Below are 17,406 nucleotides of genomic sequence, written 5' to 3'. Positions count from 1 at the left end.
TTAGAATTTCAAGAGATGACAAAAGACTCCAATGATAGATGGACTATTTTAAATCTAAATAGACAGAAATCAAGGGTTCTTCCTTGTTGGCAATCACCAAAGAAAAAACTGAATTTATTCAAGTTAAACATGGTGTTCCAAATTCCATATTAAACTTAGTTTAGGTAAAGCAGTGCTTCTCGAATGGTTTTGCCTCGGGACACAAATTGAACAAGGTTGTCTCAGTTGCCATCCAATATTAGCATCGCCAAAATGTAATGCTATATTGATAGTAAATGTACCAATTATCACCTGGGAACAACAGTCCCACATTTTTCCATCGTCAATCATTCCATGTTGCCCATATTCTTGATGAAGAATGTTAAGCTCTCACTGATTTGAGACGTCTCAACTACATAGCGCTGCTAATAACTACATTGAGAATACTGTGATTAAAAATAGTTCAGATGTTAAAATTATTAAAACATATAGGTTCATTATCATTTCTACACACGTTCTACCTGGGTTTTGGTAGTTTAAGTTCAGACTGGAGCATTTTTTATTTACAAATAATCAAATAATAATATTTATTTTTCACTCAAGGCACTCGCGAACCATTCAAAACCTCCGTCACAACCAACCAGTTGAGAATCGCTGAGCTAATGCATTACAATTATGCACTACATGTAGCTAACCATCCATATGCATACAGATCTGTGTGTGATTCTCACTGGCACTGTACTTGCAGCAGAAATATTGGAGGAATACGCGCTAATTCTAGCTGTTAGATATTTGTTTAAAGAAAGGCATGCATATTAATATACGCTTATTATTATCGCTACACACTGCAGATATGTAAATAAGGTAGAATAATTGTCGATAGACGAATATTAAATAGGTCGAAGACCAATGCAAGAAGACTGCTAGCCAGGAAGCTAGCTAGCTAACGGTAACGTTAGTTTGTAGCTAGCTTGCCATTTTCAACCAGTGGCCAGCTAGTCAAGTTAGCCATGCTAATTGGACCCTGGTAGGTGTCTGCTTTGGTTATTATAATTTATTGTAATGTCAATAAATTTCTACAAACCACATGCTCGTAGTTGTTCATGCAAATGCACACCGAAGACGTTTGTGTGTTCACGAGACTGAATTCGTAAAGAAGAACGTCAACCTACAAACATTAGCTTGATATCTAGCTAGCATATGGTAGCATTTACTGTGACAATTTGACAGTTATTTGCCTGTCTGGTTGCATAGATATGTGTCTGAAATAGGCCTATTGACATAGCTATGTCTTACGAAATATAATATCATGATGCATTACATTTATATCATCGACATTATTGCAATTCACACATACCGCTCTTTCCACTGTCACTCAACTACACCAAATGGCTTTAGTTAGCTATGCAGATAATTCTTCCAAAAAATGATTAGCATATGGGCTGATGTCTGCCCCACGCGCCCACTTATTCCCGCCCTTATAAATCACTTGTCATGGTCAGTCAGGCATATTACCTGTGGTCATTTAGTACAGGCCACAGCCACCTGCTAATTATTTCCTATTAAATGTAATTTTGTACCTGTGAGATAAAAACAAAATACTGTAAGGATTTAGCTAGATCAGTTATATTATGTTACAGCACATACAATACTCTGTTGAACACAATTTTACATTTTCTTCCAGCAGGGTTGCACTGAGAGCTTGAGGTGACAGACTGCATGGTTAGTGGAGCCCTGCATGACTTCCAAGGAAACCCACTGACCAAAGCAGGTGCATCACTCAGTTAACCTCACACATTCTATTATACCTGCAGACACAGTGGATACAACTTCATTACCTCTAAGCAGCCTGATGAGTGTTTAAGGGGAGGCACCCGGCCCGCAGTGGCCCATGCTTCGTACCCACTTCCCTCCCTGCCTTCCCTCCCCTTCAAGCTGATTCAGAGCCGACAGACACTCTCCCGGCACCACCTCCCCACCCACCCCGTCCCTCATCCTCAGGCCATGGCTGCGGGCACGGAGACGGTGCACTACATCCACCTGCACAACTCCAGCCAGTCTGTTCTGGAGGCTTTACGGACGCAGCGGCGTGAAGGCCTCTTCTGCGACGTGACGGTGCGCATACACGATGCCTCGCTGCGTGCCCACGCCTGCGTGCTGGCTGCTGGCAGCCCCTTCTTCCAGGACAAGCTGCTGCTGGGACACTCTGAGATCTCGGTGCCGCCGCTGGTCCCCGCTGAGACGGTGAAGCAGCTGGTGGATTTTATGTACAGTGGCTCGCTAGTGGTGGTGCAGTCACAGGCTCTCTGCATCCTCACCGCCGCCAGCATCCTGCAGATTAAGACGGTCATCGACGAGTGCACCCAGATCATCTCCCAGAGGAAGGTTGCTGCTGCGGCAGCAGCCGCAGCAAGTGGAGGTGAAGGTGGAGGGGGGATGACAGTTGGGGTCCTGCCCAAGCAGGAGGAGCGGGGAGGGGGTAAAGGTAGGGACAGCGGTGGTGGTTGTATTGGTGGTGGTGGTGGTGGTGGCGGAGTCAGCGCTGGTGGGGGTTACCAGAGCTTCTCGAACTTTGCCTTAGGGGACTGTGGAGCGAGCAACATGGTCACAGGACTGGGCGGATCTAACTTGATCGTTAATGTTAGTGAGAGTGGCCCAGGAGGCGCCCTTGGGCAGGCTAACCCAGTGGGGCTGATGGCTCTAGCTGACATGGGCAGCCCCGGGGCCCTCTGTGGGGCTGACGGGCTGAGCTCAGGGGCCGGCGGAGTCCTCATGAAGAACTCAAGTTGCACTCAGGATATGAGGTACAAGCTGAGAGACCTGCTAGCGGCAACCGCTAACGGCGCGAATGGCGGAAGCTCAGGGAATCTCTCGGTCGGCTGCAGCTCTGGTGTCAGCAGCGTGGACAGCATTGGCCGGGACAGTATCCGCAGCAATGCGGCTGACCTCTCGGAGGAGCTTGTGGGGATGGACAGATACTGCGAGGCGGAGGAGATGGATGGACATCACAGAGGGAGAGACTTGGACAGGGACAGAGGGGCAGGAGGACACAGCCGCAAGCAGAGGCAGCCACTCAGGCTTCAGGTAAGATCCCCATGGTTACAGTTGCAAGGCAGGCAGATATGCAGCCAGACATCCTAAAGTGAATAAAGCAGGATTTCTAGATGGCAATTACCCTCATTGTGTCATTGCAGGAATTAAGCTATAGATCTGAACGTGTCAGCAATAAACATAATTGAAAGGAAGTTGCTGTCCAGAAGTCTTATATTAGGCTGTCCTCCTAGATAATGTTCCATGGACTGATTAAACAGTGAACACCACTTCCATGGGTCATTAAACATGTTAAGTCTTGGATGTAGTGCCAGCTAGCACCTCTTTTCAGTTGTTGTTACATTATACCTAAGCCAATTCTGTATACTCTCAGAAAAAAACGGTTCCAAAAGGGTTCTTCGGCTGTCCACATAGGAGAGACATTTTTGGTTCCAGGTAAAACCCTTTTTTGGTTCAATGTGGAACATGTAACCCAAAAGGGTTCCACCTGGAATCAAAAAGGTTTCTTCAAACCCTTTTAGTTTCTAAAAGTACCTTTTTTTCTTCATTTATACATTGAGAAAATTATATCTAAGCAATAAGGGGGTGTGGTATATGGCCAATAGTCCACAGCTAAGGGCTGTTCTTATGCACGATGTAACGCATAGTGCCTGGATACATCCCTTAGCCGTGGTATATTGGCCATATATTACAAACCCCCAAGGTGCCTTATTGCTATTATGAACTGGTTTCCAACATAATTAGAACAGTAAACAAGTATTTTTTTCGTCATACCCATGGTATATGGTCTGATATACCACAGCTTTAAACCAATCAGCATTCAGGGCTCGAACAACCCGGTTTATAATTCTCTTTTTACTGTCTTCACATTCCTGACCATACACCACAGTTTGAAGCACCAATTTTTGGCTCGATACTCTAATTGACTATATATTTTTCTTTACTTTCTCTTAGGTTCTTGTAGGAGAGGAAGTGGTGGTGAAGGATGAAGGAGTGCAGGACCCGGATGGAGGGGTCTTCGGCTTGGAGGAGGGAAGACGAGTTGAAGGGCAGGAGGGCACACAGGAATCCATGGCAACCTTCGGCCAGGTGAGTCTTGTCTTGTTCTACACAGTAACTTGATGTTGGAGCATGGTGCTGGCAAAAAACACCAGGGTTGTGGGTTCAAAACCCATATGGGCTGGATGTTCTGAATCTGTAAATTGCTTTGGATAAAAGTGTCTATACTCATTCTTTTATCATTATCACAGTTTTAGAGACTTTTCATGGTTATGTATTAGGGTCAATTAAATTAGGTAATACTCATAAGTGAATTTTGTCTCTCTGTCTTACAGGAGGGTGTATTCTATGATGAGGCTGGAGTTTTCTCCCCCGAGGCTTTCTGGCCCCAGAATGAGCCGGCTCAGGCCATGTCCTTCAACCCCAGAGGAAGAGGAAACAAGCCACTGTCTCCCCCTACCTCCTCACAGTCCATCAACAACCAGGTCAGTTACAAATGTAAACACTTTTAAAATAGTCATTGCAACAATTTGTAAACTTGAATCATGAAAGTCGTTGGTGGCCATTATTTAAATTCCTGTTTCCCTTTCAGCTACTTTTTCAGTACCCAGTCAGCCAATCACAGCCATCAGCCTCATTCTTTGTGGGCGGACCGATGGTTATTGACAGCATGGCAGGAGCGGAGCACAGCCAACAGGCTCTGCCCCCGACACCAATGACCCCTGTTCTGTCAACCTGTGGCACGCCAGGCCCCTCACCTTCCTCCCAGGGATCTGAGACGTCCTTCGACTGCACTCACTGTGGGAAATCGTTACGTTCCAGGAAGAACTACAGCAAGCACATGTTCATACACTCCGGTAGGCCACCACTTTCTATATATACTAGTTACTATCACTTCCTTTAAAACATTTACTGTTCATGATTGTTGTATACACATGTTAAAACGCCACATAACAGATAGTCCTACTCTGATACCTGTGTCATACTAACATATGCTATTGTCTGTTGTGTGTGCCTCAGGTCAAAAGCCTCATCAGTGCAGCATCTGCTGGCGCTCCTTCTCCCTGCGCGACTACCTCCTCAAGCACATGGTGGTGCACACGGGCGTGCGCGCCTTCCAGTGCTCTGTGTGCGGCAAGCGCTTCACACAGAAGAGCTCACTCAACGTGCACATGCGCACGCACCGGGCCGAGCGCACGTTCCAGTGCACTGTGTGCCACCGGGCATTCACCCACCGCACCCTGCTGGAGCGCCACGCCCTGCAACACACCCACCATGGGGCCACCCAGGGCCAAGGGCAAGGACAGGGCCTCCAGCAGACCCCTAAACACAGCCCTCCAGCCCTGGCAGGGCCCTCGGGCATGTGCGGCTCAGCTGGGATGGGCGGCACCATGGCCAACATGCCCAGCCACGGGCCGCCCTCCTAGAAGGAGAGAGAGGCAGAGGAGGGCCCAATCCCAAACTGATCCGTCACCCCTATCCTGGAGCCCTTTTCTGATCTGAGAGGATTGCTAGGTATGAGCAACATGGTGGATGCTCCATCTAGACCTATTGGAGGCTGGATGGGGTTTGTGCCATATTACTCACAGCTATGAAGCCCTGCAGATATGCAAGAGGGAGTTACCAATAATGTAAAAAAGGGGAGATAACTGGTTTGGGATTGAGGAAGAAAAGGGAGAGAGAGAAAGTTGTTGGAGATTAATTGCAGGAGATTGAAGGGAGGAAATGTAGGAGGGCTAAGAAAGAGAGAGACGGAAAAGGGGAAGGGAGAGAGAAAGCAAAATAGGCTAGAAAAAGAGTGCAGGGTGATGAACCGATGAAGAAAAGAGCGAATGAATCTATGAGAGTTACCATCATACATCAAGACGACATAGGAAGACTATTACATGCAGGAGGCACTGGACAACCCAGGATCATATACCTCGAAACAGGAAGAGACAGGAAATAAATTAAGGACACAACTTTTATTTTGAAATGTGACAAACGTTTCAGCATGTTTTACACACCTCAAAGAATACCTCGGCGGTCCAAAGACAGGCATTATGCTACACATGTTTAATAGCTACATCAAACAGCAAAACAGTGGGAACTAAAGCTAACTGAAATCCCTTCCTTTTAGAACCGTACAATTTTTCTTTACATAATATTCCTTTACATTGTCGAGTTTATTTGTCGCTCATTTATGATTTATTGATGACGAAAACAATAAGGTAATTAATTTTAAAAGGTTTAAAAGGATCTTTCAACTATAAGTGACACTTTTTGGGATAAATGAGAAAATCTGTACTTTTATCCGGCTTTTTAATCCGTGTGTATGTGGGGTTATTACAGTTGAAGTCGGAAGTTTACATACACCTTAGCCAAATACATTTAAACTTAGTTTTTCACAATTCCTGACATTTAATCCTTGTAAAAATTCTGTCTTAGGTCAGTTAGGATCACCACTTTATTTTAAGAATGTGAAATGTCAGAATAATAGTAGAGAGAATGATTTATTTCAGCTTTTATTTCTTTCATCACATTCCCAGTGGGTCAGAAGTCTACATACACTCAATTAGTATTTGGTATCATTGCCTTTAAATTATTTGGGTCAACTTGGGTCAAACGTCTCAGGTAGCCTTCCACAAGCTTCCCACAATAAGTTGGTTGAAATTTGGCCCATTCCTCTTGACAGAGCTGGTGTAACCGAGTCAGGTTTGTAGGCCTCCTTGCTCGCACACGCTTTTTCAGTTCTGCCCACAAATGTTGTATAGGATTGAGGTCAGGGCTTTGTGATGGCCACTCCAATACCTTGACTTTGTGGTCCTTAAGCCATTTTGCCCCAACTTTGGAAGTATGCTTGGGGTCATTGTCCATTTGGAAGACCCATTTGTGACCAAGCTTTAACTGATGTCTTGAGATATTGCTTTAATATATCCACATCATTTTCCTTCCTCATGAAGCCATCTATTTTGTGAAGCGCACCAGTCCCTCCTGCAGCAAAACACCCCTCACAACATGATGCTGCCACCCCGCCCGTGCTTCACGGTTGGGATAGTTTTCTTCAGCTTGCAAGCCTCCCCCTTTTTCCTCCAAACATAACAATGGTCATTATGGCCAAACAGTTCTATTTTTGTTTCATCAGACCAGAGGACACTTCTCCAAAAAGTACGATCTTTGTCCCCATGTGCAGTTGCAAACCGTAGTCTGTCTTTTTTGTGGCGGTTTTGGAGCAGTGGCTTCTTCCTTGCTGAGCGGCCTTTCCGGTTATGTCGATATAGGACTTGTTTTACTGTGGATATAGATACTTTTGTACCTGTTTCCTCCAGCATCTTCACAAGGTCCTTTGCTGTTGTTCTGGGATTGATTTGCACTTTTCACAACAAAGTACGTTCATCTCTAGGAGACAGAACGCGTCTCCTTCCTGAGCGGTATGACGGCTGCATGGTCCCATGGTGTTTATACTTGCGTACAATTGTTTGTACAGATGAACGTGGTACCTTCAGGCATTTCGAAATTGCTCCCAAGGATGAACCAGACTTGTGGAGTACTACAATTTTTTTCTGAGTTCTTGGCTGATTTATTTTGATTTTCCCATGATGTCAAGCAAAGAGGCACTGAGTTTGAAGGTAGGCCTTAAAATACTTCCACAGGTACACCTCCAATTGACTCAAATTATTTCAATTTGCCTATCAGAAGCTTCTAAAGCCATGACATCATTTTCTGGAATGTTCAAAGCTGTTTAAAGGCACAGTCAACTTAGTGTATGTAAACTTCTGACCCACTGGAATTGTGATACAGTGAATTAATTATAAGTGAAATAATCTGTCTATAAACAACTGTTGGAAAAATGACTTGTGTCATGCACAAAGTAGATGTCCTAACCGATTTGCCAAAACTATAGTTTATTCACCAAAATTTGTGGAGTGGTTGAAAAACAAGTTTTAATGACTCCAACCTAAGTGTATGTAAACTTCCGACTTCAACTGTATATGTGCTTTTGGGGCGCTTGCCAATGAATGGGAAGGTTTGTTGCTGAGAACTATAACTTTTTTCTCCAACGGCTTCATTTAATACTTTAAAATGTTTTAATTGTAACTAAATAAATAATGAGGAAATACAATCACCCAGAGTGGATTTGAGTACCACGGTAATATTTATTACAATTTGACAATAATTACTATGCACAATACATTTTTGCACATTGTGTAATTTAATTCTGCTTTATATGTTGTCCTACCCTAGATATTTGCCTTTAGAAAAATATATTTGCCCTAATATTACTAATGTATATCATGGAGAACATAGAATGTTTTGTTTTTTGTTTCCAACTTCCCACCTTGAAGATGATTTTAGATATGCAGTATATAGACCCCACTAGACATAAAAAGCCAACTGAGCCAGTGAGACCAGCTAAACCCCTTTAAGATTCCTTCTGGTCCTCACTTTAAACTTTTAACATAAAATGTCCCCTCACAATGAAGAAACATTCTGCTTGATCATGATGATCTCATTGAGCTACGCACTGTTCACTAATCTCTATAATGGGAATCTGTTAAAACCCTGTTAATAGGAAGTTGACATGATTTATAGATCAGTTAAATCTGTGCTGCATATAGTTCAGGCTGACCCTTGTGAACAAACAGGTGATTAGGCTGTTCCAGAGATTTATGTATCCTCAGCAACTCAAATGTTTCTTGTACATTTTGTCTGAGGTGGACCTGTGTACAGTACTGTATTATGTGTGCTTAAAGCCATGTCAGAAGAATGCATCCCATTGTAATGATGTACTATGTTTTGCCTTTTTTATCTAGCTTTCTTTGAGTGAAGGGGGTGATAAATTGTTTTGTTTTTTTTTGCAAATTTGAGTATAACTGCAAGTCAAATATGTCATAAGAAAATAAGTTGTTTTTTATAAAGCACCAATCATGCTATGTATACCACGTTTTATGTATGGAAAAGCTAAAAGGCATGATATAACTTTTTATGAAAAAAATTACATGTACGTACTTCAATGACTTTATTGAATTTTAAAACATGATTTTAAACATTTCAAACATTTCTTTCTCCAAATAAATTCTTATGGCTACAAGCCAACTTGTTGTCCTACAGTTGATTATTTGACCAAAAGGTATAGGGGGTAAAACAGGCATATTTATTCTTATCAAAATAGTTTTGAATCTCTTCTTTGTTTTAGGTTTGGTTTTGTCCCTTTCTAAAAACAAGTAATACATTTTACTGTTGACCAATTTCACCGTTTTCTGTTAAGTCTACATCCCTTCGTCGATCCTAACCAATTTATATGAAAGACAATATAAAAAGCTTGCTTTTCTTAAACGCTATAGATAATCTGTTTCTTTCCAGATCGAGCCTTTGAAGGTCTGGCTGGTAGTGCCGGAACTCTGGCCAGAGGGCATCTGTTACTCAACAACATCTGTTCCTGTTATTCTCTTTTTTTCCCAGCATGCCGAGGGACATACAGGCTCTCCCAAGGGTGGCCTTTTGTGTGGCCCCATTGTCAATTCCATCATTGTCTACTGCTGAAGTCTGTTCCCATGATGCCACGAGGCAGGCTATAGTAGTAGTAGTATACCCGCCTTTAGAGGCCAACCTTAGGGGTGACAATTTACAGTTACTTTATTGTCCCAACTTTTTTGGGCTAAAAACAAATATGATTTAATTCGCTAGGCAACTAAGGAATCAAATGTGTAGAAAATAGAAAAATGTTAAAGAATCGTAAATGGGTAATTCCATGGGGAAATTCTAAAATCTTATTTTTTAAGAATTTGACTACAGATATCATCAAATATGATTGTAGATGTATTACAAAGCATATTCAACATTAAAAAAAACATTTGGATAAGTTACATTGACTGAGTGTTTGTCAGTTTTCTGGACTGAACATTCATCAATAGTGTTAATTGTTTCTTGCTTCATATAAGGATGTTTTAAAGCAGTAGTTTGCATTTAACACATTTTTCTATCGGAGTGGAAATCGGAGTAGTACATCTAGCGTGGGGACATTGTTTTTTCATGAATAGCCCCGTTGGTCTCCACGGAAACACTTTCAACTCCTGGCAGTGACCAACAGCATCGGCATAGAATAGCCCACCATGGGGTAGCCAGGGGAAGACAACAGATGTTACTGATTAACTTTCCTCACAGAACCCAAAGAACGGCTAGGCATGGGCTCACAAACCACAGTCATACACAAAAAAGTTGTACTTTCAATTATATTTATTCATTAAAAAACAGTAGCAGAGGCAGTAACAATAATAAAATGTTGTACAATCCCTCTTACTTTAAATAACATTTCTTTAAAAACAAATTCCTTGACCTGAAGTGCCTTTGCAAATATCAGCATTAAAAAATGTACTTAAATAATCATAACAAACATAGAAAATATACAATATAATTAAAAAAGAAAAATAATACAAAATTATTAAATTAAATTAAATCATACGTATTTTTTTAATCATACAATTTATTTTTATTTTTTTATTTTTTACAAATGGACAAAATCCGTATCGAAGCAAAAAAAGATTTTAAGACAAAGTTTTCATCTCCAAAAACAATCAATACAATGTTATAAATGGTTCGGAGGGCTTTGAAACAACACACTTCAGTTTTACACAGTGATATAGTATACGTAGTACAGTCCTCACAGGTCTAGAGATTGGATCAGAATCCATGTTAACAGCCTTGTGAAGGACAGGCCAGTATGGCCAAACATCCACCATTTGATGCAGTTCATGCGCTCAGCAACGGCTTGTGGGGCTAAAGAAAAGGGCTGGGTGCAAATGTTGCAAAAACTTCAAACCTACATTTCTGTTACAACCGAAACCGAAGACATCGTACATCACCTCTATCGTGACGGTTTGTCCATTTTTCAATCTCGTTATACAAATCTTCGCTTGAGGTCGCTTTGAAAGGTAAAAAAAGATTTGCCCCACCGATTCCTATCCCACAGGCCTCCACTGCCTGCACTTATTTTCCAGTAGAGAACCAGCTCACTCTGAATATCAGTTAAACGTCTCAGTATCAGCAGCAGTCTCAAGGCGGGACACCTCCCCCTAGGGTTAGAGCAGCATTTAAAGGAGTATTAAAACTCTCCCATAGAGCAAATTGGTGGCTTGCGTTACACCTATGGAGACAAGAGAGAAACAAAATGGACATTAGTTGTTGTTGTTTACAAAGCTCTTAGGGAAATGCAGTGACTTTATCAAACAATTATAAATGAGGAAAAGTTAAGAAAAGTATCCCAAACTCACCTCAGTTGCAATTATACATTCATCCTTCTCCTCTGACATGACAAACACGGATTTGTACTTGGTGTCTGCACATGCAGACATTTCTGGAAGTTTCATTTCATTTCTTGAAGTTTCTGATGCGTCACTGATGGAAGATAGACAAAGATCCACATTAGTCATCTGACGTTCAAATTTTGTCATGTTATATGATTACATCTATTATCTTATTGAGTGTGCTTTACCTTTTTAAATGTTTGCTGCGTTTATTTCTGCACTCCTCATACTCAAAACCCGAGTCCAGAATTTGGCATTTCTCTTCGCAAGCCGACGCCTCCAGGCTCAGCATCGACTCTTTGGCCGCCTGCTCGTACTTCACCTCATGCACAAGGTTATAGTCCGCCGGCAGGTGGCGGCTCTTGTAGCTGCTCCGACACGACGGTGATGGTCCGTCCATGTCGGCATCGCTTCCGAAATCCATTTTCTTGTTGATGTTCTTGACGCCTGGCTGTGGCCCGAGCCCTACTACGCTTACCGACAGGTCCTTATCAATCCGGTGACAATTATTGGTCAGGTTGTTTATTGTCTCGCCTTCGCCGACGGTGGTGCCGCCCTGGCTACCGCGCTGCATCTTGTTGCGGACGCAGCCCACCAGCACTGCACACCCTGCTAGCAGAAGCAGCACCAGAGCTGTCCCAGACCCCACCGCCATCCAGGGGATCTCCGAGCCTCGAATAGCTGCATGGTCCGGGAGCAGGAACTGGCAGTTGCGGCCACCGTAACCAGGCACGCAGGCGCACACGTAGCGGTTATTCCTCTCGTGGCAGGTGGCGCTGTTGTGGCAGGGGTTGTGCTCGCAGCGGCTTATGGGAGAACTGCAGTTGCGGCCTGTGTAGCCCGGGGGACAGATGCAGGTGTAGCCGTCAAGACCCTCCTGGCATGTACCACCATTTTGGCAGGGATAGATGGAGCACTCATTGCCGGTGTGGTCGCAGTTCATGCCTGTGAAGCCATCAGGACACTGGCACAGGTAGGAATTGACGAGATCCACACAGCGGGCACCTAGTGTGAGAGGCAGAGCGATTGGGAATTAATGGGTGGTCAATAGTGTGGGGGCAGGCTGTAGTCTGAAAGGTAACTGCTTAAATTTAAAAAGTCGATAAATTGAGATCTGAAACAACATCTGTGTAAGTTGTTCAATTAGCCCTTACCATTGGAGCATGGGCTGGAGGTGCAGTGGTCAATCTTCTTCTCGCAGTTGAAGCCAGCGTAGCCAGTGGGGCACTGGCAGAAGTATCCGCCATCAGGGTTGTCGGCACAGCGGCCTCCGTTGAAGCAGGGACCATCGGCGCAAGTCATGGCGCTCAGCTCGCAGGTGTTGCCGTAGAAACCAGGAGGGCAAGCACAGGCATGCGTGTTCTCCATATCCTTTGAGAAAAAGATTGAAACATAAGCTTAACAAATACATTCCACCAAAATGCATTAGATCACCATCACAACAACAGTGCTATTCATGATTGCCAACATTTTCCTGATCCTAGTTGTAATTGAGTGTACATTCGAAACACAATGATGTAATTGTACAGTACTTACAGTGCAGCTTCCTCCATTTCGACAGGGGTTCAGGGTGCATTCGTTGACCTCAATCTCACAAGCATCCCCAGTGAAGCCCGGTCTGCAGGAACAGGTGTAGCTCCCCTGGCCAGTGTTGCTACAAGTGGCTCCATTCATACAGGGCTTGTGGTGAGTGCAGTAGTTCAGATCTGGAGGAGGACAAGCAGCACATGTGGATTAGTCCATTAGTCCCAATGGAACATATGGCAGAACAACAACAGTAGCAGCCCAGCTAATGTCTTTCTGCCACTCTCACACTTTTTTCTTACACTTTTTTTCACAATTTCTCTCACAACACTATCTCTTTGTCTCTGTTTGTGTCATCTCTCTAAATCCCCCTCCCACTCTCTCTCTCTCCCCCCTCTCTTTCCCCTCCCTCTCTCTCTCTCTCCAGTGGGACTCACCTTGGTTACAGAAGAGGCCTCCCCACCCCTCCTGACAGTTGCACTGCCACGGCTGCTGGCAGGTCCCGTGGAGGCAGCCTGGGTAACGGATGCACTCATCACAGTACCGCCCTTTGAAACCCACTCTGCACCTGTCACACAGTAATTACAACACATTGGTTAGAAACCCACTCAAGTTTCTCTTTATGTCACAGATTATTTCTGAAAATATTAACTTGAGGAAGTGTTTTAATAGGTGGAAATCATAGTTGTCTTTTCTCTAACTTACTTGCACTCCCCAGGCTTCTCACAGAAGCCGTGTTCGTCGTCACATCCTGGAAGGCAGAGAGCTACAAAGGAGATAAACACAAGGTATGAACTATGGCAAAATAAAAAAACTTTTTACACATATGCTCTTTGTTTAGTTTGGCTTTGAGCAATAACAAAAAATGTATTGCTTAAATCTGAAATTCATTAAAAAGGGGGGCAACTAAACCCATTAGCTGTTTTATAAAATTTAAAAAACACTCTCCTTATCATGGTGAAAGAATATTTCGCTTAACATAGTGCATAGAGACAATGGGAGGGTGCACACAGCAAACTCTCTCTCTCTTTTAGTACAGGCCCCTTTTTTCATCGCTGTGGGTCAAAACTCTTTTATTCATTCTGTGCACACAACTCCCCTTAATGTCTCGGATTGGGGCAGATAAGAGTGGACAGCTGGTGAGTATGTTGCCAGTGCGTGACAGCTGCTCCATTGTCTACTCTCTCCCCGCAGCTGCCCACTTCAAACAATACATCACCCGCCTCAGCCAATCAGCGGCCAACCAACTCCAAGAGTAACGAATCGGACGTAGCATGTAAATTTGTGGCACGCGTGAGATTATTCCGAAAACTTTCCTCCGCTCGATTTGAATAAATAAAGTTGTCGTGTTTGTGGGAGCGTGGTGTTTTCGTTCAAGTTGCCTCAATGTTTATAGCCACGCCACCTAACATAAAAAGTAACGTATCTACCATAATAATGTTACTTGACATGACCCAAAAAGTGTCTACACGTAAAACATGAATAACAATGTTATATCATCTTTAGTCAAATATTTCCCCAAAAACACCTGAACACCAAGTTTCACTTACGTTCTGTGCAGTAATGGCCTTTCCACCCAGCGTCACAGACAATCTCTCCGCGCTCTCCACAGGTGAAGTGGCCGAAGGCATCGTCTCGTGGGCGGCAGAAGACCGAGCAGCCATCGCCATAGTAGTGCTCATCACAAACAAAGCGGTAGGAGTACTTCAACTCGGTTCTTCCTCCAGTATGCAAGTCCTGAGACCAGTCATCTCCCACCGTCAGATGTCTCTGAGTGGTCATTGTGCTGATAACACGGTCTGGGTTTTCTGCAGATGGAAATAAGAACGGAACTTTAGCTAAATGTGTGTAAATGTAAGTTATCCTTGACTAGATCACACCACGTAAAGCCAAACAACTGTATGGCAGTGTATTTTGATCCTACCTATCGAAAGATCGTCTTTGGAGTCGGTGTGCAGAGCTTCAATGATCAGCGAGAACGTCCCCTGAGGACATAAACAAATAGCATCATAAGACAGGTGGCCAACGGAGATGGGGAAAGAGATAGGCCCCTCTAACATGTTCTCTATTCTAGAAGGTAAAATAACATTTCGAAACGATAATACAAACATAAACAAACAAGACTAACATGTTTATATATACGTGTAGTCATTAATAGACCACTCTATATAAATGAACCAATTTGCACGGACTTTTAAAGACCTCTTGACTAGAGGTTTATATGAATTACTTGTTCATGAATTAACCCAAGGCAGAGTACTCACCGGCCATGTGAAACCGAAGTTAATTCTGATGGGATTGGTGAATGAACTGTCAGACATGGCTTCCGGAATTTGGAAAGAGTTTGACCCAAGAACAGGCGTTATAGCGCCGCCGTAGTTACAAGGTGGCTCTGGTGATGCGTTTGGCTGATAATGTTTCAGACAGATTCTGAAAAACGTTTTACATTCACACTGTTGCTGATAAACTGACGTCAAGCCTCCCTTGCAGCAGTTCATGTTGCCCTGAACCCCTTTCTTGTTCAAAAACTCCTGCAACTTCAGTTCGAAAACTCCTGAGCAAAAACCCTGTTGAAATAATTGTATTTATTACACAATCATTAACATAGGCTATGTGATGTAAAATCTTGAAATTGTTATCAATTGAATAGTACGGTAATTGTGTTATGTAGTTGTCTTACCTTGCATATCAAGACGAACATAACCGCAACTGTCAGAAGAATAGCGCGCCCCATATTAAATAAATACAAATAAATAAATAGGAAAAAGTCTTGGAGCGACTCAGCTCAATTTAAGCTCAATATGCCTCCTTTCAAATCATGTTCTGTGAATTAATCATTGAGCACGTTTCTTCTCTTACGAGGTCTTCTCTTCAGTTTCTGGTGTCAGCCACGCCGATTTCATTCATGTCCAAGAAACAAAAAGATAATCCAAAATAGATATTGGAACTGCCCTGAACTGTCCTCAAAATTCCGTTACAATGCGATAATCCCACTCAAAAAAAAAATATTATAATTAGAATTGACACAGTTCGTTCCCTGTTGAAACGAAGAGGGCAACAAATGTAGGAAATTGCTTTTGTGTGACGTGGTCTATCCCAAGGAAAGATTTGTCACTGATCCAACATACTTCCCCGCCACCTTCTTCCTTCTTTCCTCAACATGAATTGTGCGTCTGTCTTGAGTGAAGGCCGCCTGCCGCCAGTTTTATATGGGCCGGCGCATGCTAGGGTAATAAGATGCAAACGAGCCCCCCCCCCCCCCCCCCCCCCTCCAATCTGGCTCAGGGGATCACAATGGACACCTCTCCAAGCCCCATCGTCTCAAATCACAAGCTAGTATTGGGTCAGAAAATGGAAAATGGAGGAATGTCAAAGTATTCCAGCAAACTGCACGAGACTGTCTCAGCAACCTGTCCTAGAATGACTCACTTTCCACAACATTAGAGATTGAAAAATGTAGCACATAATAACAAAACAGGATGGCCAAATTATTTATTCCAGTTTAAAGCAGATTTCAGTTATAACTATATATCAGTATTTCACAGTAATGTATTGTACAAGTCTGCCTACACTTGGTATTTAAGCTTATTTATGAATATAGATGGGGTAGTTAAATTGTATATTTTTATGTTAGGAAAGAAAACAACATTTATGTTAACATTTTCAGAGGTCTGAAAAAGCCAAAATATGTGGCACTATATGTGGTAGTGTATTTGTCAAACCCTGACTCAGTTGATTGTGCAGCAAAACTCCACCCTCTACAAACATTTAGGCATTTCTAGTTGTGGGAAAATCGAATGCTTTGAATTAAGGATTGAGTAATGAAAACATTCTCTGGCAAGGGTGTGTGGTGAGGTAAACTAGAAAAAAAACATTTGTATGGGCACAGAGTTTTTCATTCACTTTTCCTTTTTTCATTCTGTGGAGAGAAGAAAAGGTGTGTGTGTGTGTGTGTGTGTGTGTGTGTGTGTGTGTGCGAGAGAGAGAGAGAGAGAGAGGGAGAGAGAGAGAGAAAAAGAGAGAAGTAGAGAGACATCCGCGTGGCCGTCCTGAGGGCACTTTGTTATTGTGTGCTGAAGGAATAAGTTTGCTCTCCCTCTCCCTCTCTGTGCGCTCAGCTGTATGGTAATTCCGCAGCACCTGCTCTCCCCTTAATATATAGTGAGCGGAGCTTCCTTGGGCGCGCGCCGCTATCCTCACACAATTACAATGTACCCAACATTTAGAAGAACGAGCCCCTTCCTGAACAAAACTCAAACAGGAGGTCAAATATATATTTGACTTTTCCCTCTTTGCTCGCATATGTAATGAATGCTCTCTTTCTGTTTTTTTTTATTGAACGAAACTTAGGGCAGACTGTTATTCAAGTAAGCCTACTTTTATGTAAAGGGTGGCAGAATGGGGGGTTGGGTATAGGGGTCTCTCTTAATTAGGTCGTTCATTATAAGTGCGATTTTCTTTTGGATAATAGGCATGGCCTGAGGTCCATAGTTACCATGCACAGATACATTACGTCACTGCTAAGATATGCAAGTCGAGGTTCGGGCTTGTTTAAATTCCCTTTTATCGA

General features: G+C 43.1%; 2 protein-coding genes across 3 annotated transcripts; one reads left to right on the top strand and one right to left on the bottom strand.

The window, feature by feature from the left end:
* Positions 1-656: 656 nt before the first annotated feature.
* Positions 657-9,105, top strand: LOC110485867 (uncharacterized). Of its 2 annotated transcripts, none has more exons than XM_090195930.1 (6): positions 657-1,006; positions 1,667-3,063; positions 3,985-4,119; positions 4,365-4,514; positions 4,622-4,886; positions 5,050-9,105. In XM_090195930.1, exons 2-6 carry the CDS (start codon positions 1,984-1,986, stop codon positions 5,454-5,456), a joined length of 2,037 nt encoding a protein of 678 aa, XP_090052056.1. In that variant the 5' UTR covers positions 657-1,006; positions 1,667-1,983; the 3' UTR covers positions 5,457-9,105. The 2 variants fall into 2 exon arrangements, with proteins under 2 accessions (XP_090052056.1, XP_021412741.1); XM_021557066.3 differs by having other exon boundaries at positions 681-1,006; positions 1,664-3,063.
* Positions 9,106-10,227: 1,122 nt separating this feature from the next.
* Positions 10,228-16,016, bottom strand: LOC110485866 (delta-like protein A). Its single transcript, XM_021557064.3, has 11 exons — positions 15,517-16,016; positions 15,101-15,403; positions 14,761-14,821; positions 14,387-14,644; positions 13,542-13,602; positions 13,274-13,404; positions 12,849-13,018; positions 12,467-12,683; positions 11,501-12,317; positions 11,280-11,403; positions 10,228-11,152 (listed from the first exon to the last, which is right to left on the bottom strand). Exons 1-11 carry the CDS (start codon positions 15,568-15,570, stop codon positions 11,147-11,149), a joined length of 2,202 nt encoding a protein of 733 aa, XP_021412739.1. The 5' UTR covers positions 15,571-16,016; the 3' UTR covers positions 10,228-11,146.
* Between the last annotated feature and the right edge of the window lie 1,390 nt (positions 16,017-17,406).

The sequence above is a fragment of the Oncorhynchus mykiss genome, chromosome 13 (assembly GCF_057628025.1).
Source record: "Oncorhynchus mykiss isolate SJ-2025 chromosome 13, ASM5762802v1, whole genome shotgun sequence".
Classification (NCBI taxonomy): Eukaryota; Metazoa; Chordata; class Actinopteri; order Salmoniformes; family Salmonidae; genus Oncorhynchus; species Oncorhynchus mykiss.
The sequence above is the reverse complement of the archived record's forward strand: the minus strand, read 5'-3'. Positions and strand labels throughout refer to the sequence as shown.

Coding starts and splice junctions, on each gene's coding strand:
- LOC110485867 (XM_090195930.1), top strand. CDS start 1,984: ATGGCTGCGGGCACGGAGACGGTGCACTACATCCACCTGCACAACTCC. Junction 3,064..3,984: donor GGCAGCCACTCAGGCTTCAG/GTAAGATCCCCA, acceptor ACTTTCTCTTAG/GTTCTTGTAGGAGAGGAAGT. Junction 4,515..4,621: donor CACAGTCCATCAACAACCAG/GTCAGTTACAAA, acceptor TTTCCCTTTCAG/CTACTTTTTCAGTACCCAGT.
- LOC110485866 (XM_021557064.3), bottom strand. CDS start 15,570: ATGGGGCGCGCTATTCTTCTGACAGTTGCGGTTATGTTCGTCTTGATA. Junction 13,603..14,386: donor AGGCCATTACTGCACAGAAC/GTAAGTGAAACT, acceptor TCTCCTTTGTAG/CTCTCTGCCTTCCAGGATGT. Junction 12,318..12,466: donor CTCCAGCCCATGCTCCAATG/GTAAGGGCTAAT, acceptor CTCTCACACTAG/GTGCCCGCTGTGTGGATCTC.